This window comes from Alosa pseudoharengus, unplaced genomic scaffold (assembly GCF_046254945.1).
Source record: "Alosa pseudoharengus isolate Yale_2024_CS ecotype anadromous, Long Island Sound unplaced genomic scaffold, YU_APseudo_1.1 YU_APseudo_1.1_scf_9, whole genome shotgun sequence".
Taxonomy (NCBI): Eukaryota; Metazoa; Chordata; class Actinopteri; order Clupeiformes; family Clupeidae; genus Alosa; species Alosa pseudoharengus.
In genome coordinates, this window is record NW_027468881.1 from 19,162,914 (window position 1) to 19,175,051 (window position 12,138).

The 12,138-nt window shown below is 44.7% G+C and overlaps 1 protein-coding gene across 1 annotated transcript in view; it reads right to left on the minus strand.

Annotated features, from left to right (window-relative positions):
• Window positions 1-12,016, minus strand: part of srpk1a (SRSF protein kinase 1a) — a 30,271-nt gene extending 18,255 nt beyond the window's left edge. Inside the window, exons 1-11 of the mRNA XM_076277156.1 lie at window positions 11,966-12,016; window positions 10,661-10,712; window positions 6,291-6,424; window positions 5,561-5,669; window positions 4,718-4,805; window positions 4,462-4,549; window positions 3,726-3,832; window positions 3,221-3,386; window positions 2,634-2,659; window positions 1,035-1,254; window positions 280-717 (exon numbers count right to left, since the gene is read on the minus strand). Of these exons, the coding sequence (XP_076133271.1) occupies window positions 280-717; window positions 1,035-1,254; window positions 2,634-2,659; window positions 3,221-3,386; window positions 3,726-3,832; window positions 4,462-4,549; window positions 4,718-4,805; window positions 5,561-5,669; window positions 6,291-6,424; window positions 10,661-10,712; window positions 11,966-11,978 (1,441 nt within the window). The 5' untranslated portion in view covers window positions 11,979-12,016. The remainder of the gene's footprint in view (window positions 1-279; window positions 718-1,034; window positions 1,255-2,633; window positions 2,660-3,220; window positions 3,387-3,725; window positions 3,833-4,461; window positions 4,550-4,717; window positions 4,806-5,560; window positions 5,670-6,290; window positions 6,425-10,660; window positions 10,713-11,965) is intronic.
• Window positions 12,017-12,138: the final 122 nt, after the last annotated feature.

Genomic DNA, 12,138 nt, shown 5'->3' on the forward strand with positions numbered 1-12,138 from the left:
CCCCCTCCAAAAAAATGCAATGAAAACACACACAAGAACGCCCAACGAGAAGTGACTATCTTCTGTGTCAATGTAAACGTAATCAAAGTGCTCTGAAATCTTGAGCAGTAGGACCTGTGACTGATATAATTTTCTGTTCTCCTCCATTTCTTACATTTGCATTTCTAATGTCCTTGTTAACTGTCTTTTCTTTGTCACACAATAAACACACGCAAAAATACAAATATATAAAAATATACAGCACTACTTCAGAACGGAGGCTGGCAGACGGTGACTTACTGTTCCCGAGGTTGTCGTGGGCGTCGCCGGCCCCTTGCTGTCTGCCTGGTTGATGTGGACTTCTGTGCTCCCCATCCTCCAATGGGCTTGAGGGGGTGGAGTCGGCCTGACTGCCCGCTCCATTGGCCTGCGGCTCAGGGGATTCCATGCCGTTGCAGCACTGGTAGTCCTGAGGGACCGGTGGCTGGTCCTGGTTCAGGTCCAGGTGCTGGTCTGGAGAACCGGTCTGGGTCTGGGTCGGTTCTGGGTCAGTGGTGCTGGTGGTGTTGGCATCTGTACTGTGCTGGTCCTGCTCTATCTCCCACTCCGCCCGTGGTGGTGGTGCCACCTCCTCTTCTGCCTGCGGCTCCACCTGCTCTGGCACGCTGGGGGCAACACTGGCCATGAAGCCATTACAGTTGGTCTCCGCCGGCGGGCACAGACGCGCGCTAACGTCATCTGAAGGCACAGTGAACAACTCAGCGGGTGGCCACAGTGGCACAGGACATTAAAATACAAACTAAGGGCTGATTCACAGTCTACGCAGGCTATGTGGACACAACTTTAAACGCAAGGCAAGTATTAAAGACCCCTCTAATAATCTAAACAAGCTACGTGTGTCTATGGTGTGTTTTTAAGTAAGAGCTAACGTGCCACAGTAACTTTTACATCAGTTTGGCACACAACAAGACTCCTTGTCCCTAATTGGTCATAAGCAGTGGGGACACTCACTTCCCCGTCACTCATGATTGGCCATGTAGTGTAGTAAGACCCACCTCCTTGCTCCTCATAGGCAATCTCCTGCAACGAGACCTGTCGAAGCGGTGCGCAGACGGGGCTCTTGGGAGATTGTGGGTCGTCGTCCTCCTCCTCGTCAGCGGCGTCGGGGCAGCGCTCCATCTCCTCCAGGTCCAAGATGCACTTCTCCAGCAGCTCCGCCTGCCTCTTCTGCTTCTTCTTCAGCTTCTTCTTCTTGTTCTTAGACATCTTTGCAGCCTTCACACACACACACACACACACACACACACACACACACACACACACACACACACACACACACACACACACACACACACACACACACACACACACACACACACACACACACACACACACACACACTCAGCTATAAAGTTATGATATTCATATAGCCATGATTACTTTCTTCTTATCAATTAGCAACATACAGTGCAGCAAACTACGTAAATCAATTTCATCATTCTCCAAAAGAATGACATTTCCTATTGACACACCAACGCAAATCACTAAAAACAACCGCATCAAGAAATATACCTGCAAACTTTGCAGAGGACTGCATGGTATTCATTTTCTACTTCTGATCAAGCACTTCCAGAAATCACCAGGACCACACATCACTTCACATTATGATTTACAGTGAACCTCTCCTGAGTGGACATCATCTCTCAATCTGTGGAGCGCCACAGGAATTAAAACAATGACTCCAACCATTCTGCTAGCCTTGAGCCTCCATCCCACAAATCGGCACTAGCTTCACTGTGGCCTGGAAAGCCTAGACAGAGCACCGTTTGGGGTTGCTTACAGGCATAAACAAATATCCTGCTGAAAGCAACGGCTCTGAGTGAACTCACTGACCCTGTAAGGCTGGAGAACAACTTCAACATAATATCCATCAGGAAAACTCTCCAACGTGGCTCTCTGCATAGGTTTCTACATATTAACCCGCATTACTACCCACAGCTTCTTAAAATTGTAGCACATGCAAGAAAACTTCAAGTGTGGGCTATCTTGTAAAGGTTAGCAGGTATTGAACCATAAACCACATTTTTAATGTCCACCTACATTACTCCTTATAGCTGACTGACTGGCCCGCATTAAATTTCCTGAACCAGTGAATTGAGTGTTTCCAGCCTCAGGGCAGAAACTGTGCTGGGAAAATGAGAGCTGGCAGTGCCTGTGTGTCATGCTGTTACAACTCTTAATGGTGAGCTACAGGGGCTAAACCAGTTGGGCTGCTGTCACCAAGAGCTCAGCCACTAAACCCACTGACACAGCAGAATGTTTCAGGTCTTGTACCTGCAGGCTACACACACACACACACGACAAATTGGCAGAATCATGGCAACTTTATGAGTCATCTCCACTTCTTTATATTATCTTCGGACCATGTGTGCAAAGCAGCATTTAGCCCAACAAGCGCCCAAGCTTGTTTGCATTCTATTATGGCCTCTGCTGCAACTCTTTCAATAGGCTTCCTATTTGCCAAGTCACTTCTGGCTAAATGTCAGGACTGAAAACCATGTGACGCAGAAACATTTACAATGATATGTTGTCAGAATTTTTGTGTATGAGAACTCGTCATGCACAGTTGAACTGCTATAGTAAGAGATACTCACCGGTTTTGGTGGAGGAGCTGTGCTCACTGGAATGTTGAAAGAAGGAGAGAGAGAGAGAGAGGGAGAGAGAGTTAAGTGTTGTCAACTGAACACAATCTGAAGTATTAAACAAACACGTCATGAGACCTCATATAGGCATAAAAGAGAAGTCACTGGACTACCGGACCAGGCTCTCTGAGTTAGTCTACAGCATTCCTACTGCCATCATTTTAGTTTCACTCAACCAGCCATGCCATTTGCAAATCAACTTACTCAACTTCGACACATGCATAAATCATTCAGCATTTTAACATACTCATTATAACACAGGTGACGGTCCATCGGAAATGTTTGTGCAATATACAGGCAATTACATGAAGATTACATTGTCTCTTATCGCTAGTCGCTTGCTGTCTAAATGGGGCTTAAGGTGTGTGTGTGTGTGTGTGTGCGTGCGTGTGTGTGTGTGTGTGTGTGTGTGTGTGTGTGTGTGTGTGTGTGTGTGCGTGCATGTGTGTGCGTGTGTGTGTGTGTGTGTGTGTGTGTGTGCTCGTGTGCGTGTGCGCGTGTGCGTGTGTGTGTGCATGTGTGTGTGTGAGATGGCTCACCTGAGGAGCCTGAGGGCGGTGGAGCTCCTGCTCTCTGCCACTCGGTGGCCTCTGCAGCCAGGCGCCTGACATAGGGCTCATTAACACTCATCAGGATGTTCTCCGGCTTGATATCTGTATGGATGATCTTACACTTGGAGTGCAGGTAATCTAGACCCTGCAGAACCTATGGAGCGCGCGCGCGCGCACACACGCACACACGCACACACACACACACACACACACACACACACAGAGAAGAGTTGGCAGTTTAATGGTATATTCAATCTGGTGTGATCCATGCTCATGTGAGCTGCAGGGGTTTGTGAGGGCAATGATTCAGTGCAGTGCTCAGAGAGATTGACATCTGACACTAACCAAAACAAAGGTGTGGAACTAGACAATGTGAGCAAGTGAGTGTACGTATGTGTAGGTGTGTATGCGTGTCTGCAGTCTGGCACAAACACTGTGTGGCTACACATGACAGAGAGGAGAGGCTGTTGTGTGTTGGAAACTATTGTCATACCTGTCGAATGATGCTCTTAACACAGGGCAATGGCAGGCCCTGGTAGTTGGACTTGATGATCCACTTGAGAAGATGGTGGCCCAGGACTTCAAACACCATGCACACGTCTTTCGCAAGAAGCCGAGTCAAGCACAAAACCAGCATGACTAATAGCTTTTCACACCAACAACAGACCGCAGCCATAAACAATCCCTGACTGGAATCTCATTAGGGGCTTGTTGGAGAGGGCAGTTTTATCAGCGTGCGAGATACTACACGTATGTAGCTGCACCAGCAGAGCTATGGGCCGGGCAGGGAATCCATTACACTGACAATATTCACTGTTCCAACAACGACCCTGCGTTGGCATTACACCCATATGTGAAAAGACACAGGAAAGACTACTAAGAGGGAAAAGGAGAGGGATAGGAGAGGAGGAGAGAGAGAGAGAGAGAGAGAGAGAGAGGTGAAAGAGAGAGACAAGAGAAGCTACTGGGCAAGGAGAGTTAAGACACTTAGTTAAGGGGGAGGGGGGGTAAGAAAAAAATGATGCGTTCAAGTAAGGGGAAAAGACAGGGCGAAAAGGAGACCAAGAGGAAAGATATCTAGAGAAGAGAAAGCAGAAGAGGGAAAGCTGAAGAGGAGAGAAGAGGAGAGATGAGGAGAGAGTGTTAATGAAGATCAGGGCTAATGGGACTGAACTAAAACGTGACGACCCAATTTGAGGACCCAGAGGCTGACACGCATGGAAGGATACGGGTTCCGTTGACTCCTGAGATCTTGAAGTCATCCAGCAGCTGAACTACTTTATCCTTGTTGGGGTCCACAGGGTCCGTTTCTCTCACCTAGGAGGAGAAGGAAGACAGAGAGACCTCAGATCAGTCCTTTTCAGAGGAAATAGCTGAGAGTGTTTATATAACTATATCCAGTTCATAGTGGCATGGACAATGCATCTTAACCATTTCTGGGGAAGGGTTTTTTTTTTTTCTCTTGGGCAGCCGACAGTCACTTACCGATCTGAGAAGCTTGATCTCATCCAGGGCCGTCTCTGTGTAATGCTCGGCACTCTTCACCACCTTCATGGCCACAAACCTCTTACCCCTAAGTGCACGTGCACACGCATGCACACACAGACACACACACACACACACACACACACACACAGAAATGACAACAAGCATGGAAACAAATATGGACACACACAGTGAGATCAACACCCATTAAAGTTATGTTTGGCATTTTTCCTTACATGATATCAATCTAAGGCTACCCATTGTTCTGCCATGACCGCTTTTCCAAACCTGCTGATGAGGTCACTTGTGTCACTCAAGAGGTGGACCACTTACACTCTACTATTTCTTTCACATGAGGAATTATAAAGTCAGTATGAAGCCCTTAAGTAGTCAGTGAAGGTTTCATTTCAAAATCTGTTGGAACCTGGCCACCTCTTCACGGCTTTGTGAAGAATTCCTTCAGTGTCATGTCTAAAATAACACCAATTTTATTTTTTTACACGGCACTCGTTATCACTCTTTTTTCACAGTGCTATTCACCCTGTCACTCAATCTAACTATTGTATTCAGGATCAACCAGCGGTCCTGTGCTTTTGCACAGCTCCTACTCAACACTTATTCACTCTGTGCACATACAAAGGCGTGAGTGCCACAAACATACAGTACATGCAAGCATAAATAGTGAGACGGCAAGGCACTACCTAAAAATACCACTTGAAAGAGAGCTTTCTACAGTAGCTGTGCCAGTTATAGTCAGTAGGGCTATGCAGTGGTCAACTTGCAGGTGTTACTGAGGGAGTGTGTGGGAATGTGAGCGGTGCAGAGGGGGAGGGCGTTACTTACTGGATGTCCCAGGCCAGCCACACAGTGGAAAAGTGGCCCCAGCCCAGTTTGCGGATCACATGGTACTTTCCATTGTAAAGGTCTCCGATCTTCACATGGTGATATCCACCTACACAAGTGGACAGACAATGTATGTTTTTGTTTTTTTTAAATGCATGTGACCAGCACATAGCTAAAAGCACTTACAACACAGTGGGGCAGTGCCCCTTTAGTAATGCTCATCACTCTTGGGAATGAACCCATGAGTGTAGCCATGATACGGTTAGAAGCTGCTATGCTAACTGGGTGACAGACAGCACTAGAACAGGGAAAAAGGCAAGGCATTAGAGGGAGGGGTGATGCACAGAACCCTAGCCTATCCCAACTAGCAGGCATACAACCCTTTAATCAAATCCTAATCTAACCCAGAACTAAGGACAAAGGTTTTTGCACAATGCTCATGGGTTTAGAATGGGATGTCACTGAAGTTCTTGTGGGTGTAATGGCAGGCGTGGCAATATTTTTGTCCATATAGTGTACATTGTCTATATTGTATTGTATATTGTCTATATATTGGCAGCGCTGCTAGAATGCCACCATAGGCCGGAACCACATTCTTTGCACATTCCCAGCACACACTGATCCTGAAGACTGAACACCCAGAACATCAGCATTGGCAGCCATTTGTTCTGAGCTCCATAGACACAGCACACACAGCCCAAGATAGAGCGGAGGGGAGGACTTAGCCTACCTTTGCAGTAGTCATTAGGGTCCTCCTGCTCCTCGTCGTCCGAGCCGAGGATCTCCTCCTCGGGCTCCTGCTGGGCAGCTTCAGTCTGCTGCTCCCGCTGTTCCCGCACCGCCCCTCTCGTGTTGGCCTGGGGCCTGCAGGACAACAAAACAGACATTACAACAACAACACGCTACATTTATATAGTGCTTTTCTGGACACTCAAAGCGCTTCACAGTGAAGGGGGAACCTCACTAACCACCACCAATGTGTAGCACCCACCTGGGTGATGCACGGCACCCATTATGCACCAGAACGCTTACCACACACCAGCTTGAGGTGGAGAGTGAGGGAGTGAATAAGCCAATTGCACCGTACATTAAATGTACAGTCATGGATTTTACACGATTTCAAGCCCATACAATTTTTTGTCACATTCAGCAATCATCTCCTCATGACCGCTAGCAGCCCATTCCGTGATCACACTGTTAAAAAAAGGTCTCTGTAGGCAGCCCAGGCTCACAAAACTGGAAACAAACAAAGGCGGCGCAGCCTGTCCCCCAAACAAATACAAAACCCTGCGTGGACTTTCTCTGGGAATGCTTAAAGTAGGGCTGAGCTAGCGCTCTAGCATGTTCTGTTTGGTCCTTGGTTAAAATATAATGTAAGTTTCTTTGCACAAAAGCATCTGCTAATGAATCTAAATATAAACATGAACACAAACAAATGTGACTTCCTGAGCTATCCCTGACTGCACCTTTAAAATAGCAGCTTATAACTCACTTCTTCATGTCAGGTCAGGTTTAGTTTATTTGGGCTTCTCTTTAGTCAGATAGGAAAGTGGATGGAGACAGGAAGCAAATAAAAGAGACAGAGATCAATATAGGGGGGGAAAAAGAGGAGGGTAAGCCTCAAAACCTGGTCTCTTCAGACAACGTGCATGTCTTACATCACCATTATTTCCACAGCTTCATTACTCATTTATCTTCTCATCTGCAGATTGATTACTCCAAAAAATACTCCAGGGGACCAACAGCACTGCACGTTTTCCAGCAAAGCTATTTAGCCCTACTTAATGCATTATTGTATTTGTTATGAGTAAACTCAGGACTACAGGTTTTACAGTCTGGTTCTGCCTCTTATACAGGTTAGTATAAGCATGAAGTGGTTTGCTGAGTCTGCAGGCATGCTGAGCTACAACAAAGAGGAGCCGAGACTACAATCAGGGGATCAGGTTTAGGTTCAGGTTCAGATCTGCCACACAGGGCCAAGGACAGTCTGTACTTGAAGTCATTTTCTATTAGCAAGGCTATGCCATACATCTGATCAGTTTAGACTGATGATAATCTGGAAATTCCCAGTCGAGAAAAGCCTGGACTGCCAAATAACAGACAGACCCATTAGCAAGCCAATAAGGAGAGGGTGGGCTAATCTTTTTCCCTTAATTGGGGACACTATCTTAAATGGATCCCTTTAGAGGATACCCAGACTGGCGGAGGTTGCAGTCTGACCTGCCCCTGCTAAATCTTATAGGGTAAACCTTATCTTATAGCCTAAACAAAGCAACACTGTCAGGCCTATGTTTTACCTCTATTCTGTAGTCAAGGCAGGGGTAGCTCATTGCAAATAACCCCTTATAACATGTACATCTGTTTACATGTTATATTCTTGCTTTTTCCCCTTTCATTTAATTATATATTTGGTGGAATGAAAAGGCCTTCTGCCTTCATGGGGACTTTTAATTTGAAAAGGGGTTATTGTGATACTGTATCTAGGCCTAGTTTAGGCTATGTCTGCTGCTCTTACAGCCTGTGTCATTGAAAACGCGATGGCGCAAATGATTACTTTTTTGGATGACAATGCAACTGGTAGCGTAGACATACTGATAGCTTTGATTAAGCCTCAATGACGCATATTTATGTGGAGAGACGGTAGCCCTACGTGGCCGATGAGCCACTGAGCCAGGCAGTCGACTCTTCCACCTCGGACTTCATCCGCATATTCTTGTTTGCTGGCTAGTAGACTATGTGACCTGACGGCATTCACTCCCATCCAGGTGACATTTATTGTCTTTTTTTTTTTTACAAACGTGGAAATAAGCCTCTTGGCTGTTGCCAACTAGCCTAAGCCAGTCTTTGAATCTCGAGTCCTCTAACCAAATGTCTGAAAAACTAAATTTTCCCATGACTTCGTCTAGTAGCGAACTTTTGGCAACAAGTTTGGCAGCAAGCCAGCCGTATATCCAGTTTGAGGGGGCGCGGTGCGAACGCACACTGACATATCGCTCATCGCACATATAATTAATATGATATAAATGTGAATTTTAGGAGATAGGGGCCTGGGCCTGCACTTAACACAAATGGAAAACCTCATAGTTAGTGGTTCGAAAATGTAATACCTCATCAGATGACGTTTATTACTTTTTTAAACTTTTAAATGGCCTTAAATTTGGCTAATTTCATTTACTACCTTTTAATACCTTTTACAACCCCGCGGACACCCTGAGTTTAGACAATTTCAACATTAAAAATAAAGTTTCCTAATTGTTTTTACAACAGCAAAACAACTCACTGGTCCTAGTGATAATTGTCTTTATGAGCCTTTAATATGCTGAAAAGTCAATAAACCACCAGTGGATCCATACTTAATCAGCGCCAGCTCCATCCCAGTGTCTGGTCCTATCTAGGACAGAGCAGCTCTAATTGACCACACAAAACAGAGCCCTCACAGGCCAACACTGACCTGACTTCCCTACAGCTTCTGGATATGGTGATGGGTGACTGACTGTAAATTTGGCCTGTGTGTGTTTGTGTATGTGTTGAAAAGGCAGTTCAGCTGCAGCCGTGGCCGTGCTCCTTGGGACGTGTACCCATGACCTTTCTCTGGCACACCATGTCTGCCGGCTCTGCCAGTGGACTGTGTGTGTGTGTGTGTGTGTGTGTGTGTGTGTGTGCGCATGAAAGTTTATGCATTTACAAGGCAGTCATTTATCAATTTGTATCCCAAGTGATCTATCCGTAAATTTGTCTCACAAATCAGCAATGCTCTAACAGTCCTATGAAGGCTTTCTTTCTCAATCTCATCTGAAGAGCTGAAAGCCTGCTATTTACTCAATCAATAGCCTGTAACCGTCTTTATTGTCCAAATCAGGGCTTCTAAAACCTCTTCTGTGTCACTCCTGTCGTAAAAACAAATCCAAAATGTATACCTGCTCTAGATATACCCCATTAAAATCTATGTGGTTAAAAACCTAAACATGACTGATTTAGCTAATGTAGAATCCCAAAAATGAGGTCAGTTGGGATGAATGAAAACCATGAAGACCTGGGAGCTAAGCAACATGGACTAAGGGTAAGACGTCAATCACCACCACACATCACAACACAACTGTGAAATCAGCACAGGCAAGTCAAGATAATTTCAGTAAAACAACTATTTTTAAACAACAAAATCCAAACATCTTTGTCTTTGTGTCCAGACAAGAGCCAACTAAAACCACATGACTCAAAAAATCACACACACAAAATTCCCCTCAAGTCCTCAAGCACGAGTCTTTGCAGGCTGACTCGCTTGGCCAGAATCAAAAACAAAACAAGCATGGCGTCTTTTGTAGTCCAAACATCAATGTGGACTTAGAAAGGGGAAACAAGACATGCCTTGATCGTCACCAAGAAAGAACCACACATTTGTCTGACTTAAAACCTCAAGTCACCACAGCTGACCACCGGTGCCATACATACAAGTTGTAATACTATTTTTACGGCCAGCTCGAGCAAAAGTTGGCTCTAAGCTTCGTAGACAACTTTTAAAAATGACTGATGCCATCATGGAGAAAAAGTGGGTTAGGAAACTGACACTTGCCACATACCAATAAGATCACCTCATAGTTTCCCTTAATGAATATCAAACCACAAGAGTGGCATTGCAAACAAATCAGGGACAAACAGTACAGTTCATTAAAAAGTTCTGCAAGAAGATCCGTCAAACATAAAGGCTGCCGAGCCCACATCTCTTGTTCTGAATCATAACAAAACTGACTGATGCAACTTGAGAAGGTTACAAATGTTTTAACCTTGAGGACGGATACAATCATTGGCAAAGACCAATACTAAGCTCAGTATATATTTCTATATGTCCACTGATCAAGTATGGCTATGTTCATACTAACAACTCTGACAATTAGATATGTAAAATATTTCTGGCGGGACCTTCAAGGTTCCTGGAAGGGCTGTTATTTTATACTGGTAGTGCTCTTGGTTTGGTTCTTTCTTTGGTTGCAGTGACTGTTAGGTCCCTCTGTTTGCTTAGCCTGGGAGATCAGCTGTCACGTAAATGAAGTGAAAAGGCAAGCCAGTTGTGTTGAGGGAAGGGTGAGATAAAGGAAAACTCACTTCTTGGTGGACTTCTTCTTGGCTCGTTTCTTCCTAGCCTGGAGCGCCAAAACTGTAAATAAGCACATTACAACACAATTACTCTAAAAATCAGTATAGTCGGCAACTGGGTAGCTGTTAATCTTCCCTTTTCTTCTCTGTAGCTGTTAAACTCCAAATATCTGAGCAATTATGACATTTAACAGCCAGGCTGTTATATTTGTGCTCATTATTGTAACTGACTCCAGACTCCGTCTGTAGGTTCGTTATCGAATGTAACTGAAAAAAATCTGGAGGTCTGTTCCAATCTTAACTAACGTTAATCTAGCCATGCATTGCGCAGATTTAAGGATACAAATTGTGCCTAAATTACATGACAGAATTCCAACTACCAAATGCATACCGGTTGGTATCTAACTTTAGCCAGCAATTGCTTACTGCACCTCCCCTGTGAGCGTCGTGCTGATGACAACGTTTTTGACCCAAATTCATAGTTCTAGTTGTCATAAATATTATCAGACAACTTGCTAACCAAGTTATGCCGCTGGATTGGCTTTCTAGTAACCAAGCAACTGGGACGTTGCATGGCTAGAGCAAGCTAGGCTATCTTAGTAACGTTAACGTCAAGCTCACTCGGTAATATTAAGATGATAGTTAAACTAATCGAGCACAAATAACATTCACCAGTATACTTCAAAATCCTAAATAGCTCAAATCTGAAGACACTAAATTTCAGTGCACTGCCGACAGTTTAATATTATGGCCCATTTACGACCATTTAACGTCACTTGCTATAGCTAAGTCACCCATTGTGGCTATGATGGCTAGATGCTAACCTTAATGTGCAGCTTTGAGTATTGTTTGCTAGTGGTGAACTTTCCAATAAATTCGCTTTTGATGTGGTGCGATGTGTAAAGGGATATCTGATACACAAATAATGACAATGTCTCTCTTACAGTTAAGCTGACAGATGGTTGCATTTGAAGTGTTCTGAGGTATTGATATTGAGGCTAGCCATAACATAGACGATTAACGTTAGGGATGTGCTTTCACAGCACAACTTGGGAACACACCCGTTAGCGAGACACCAAGCTAACGTTAGCTTTCTAGCTAGTCTCGTGTGTGACGTTAGCTAGGTTGGCTAGCGTTAACAAGATCCTGGGGAACAAACGCATGTCTTCCCAAATTCATTTTAAGAAAATACCACAAGTTAAATATATAAACTAACGCACTGAAATGTAGTATCACAGTTTTCTCTATCTATATATACTTACAAGACAAAAGGTTTAAAAAAATAATACTAGGGTAAATGTTTTTGAGGATTACCTTTTCTCTCCATGATGGCCCTGTGGTGATTCGTTCGTGCTCTCGAACGACTCGCGCATGCGTGATCCAAGAAAAGTTCACGCCAATCTCTCCAGTCGTCCTCTTTGATCACGCCCCGTCCACTTAACACACCATCACACTGACCAGAAAATTGCGTGACATTACTCCTTTTT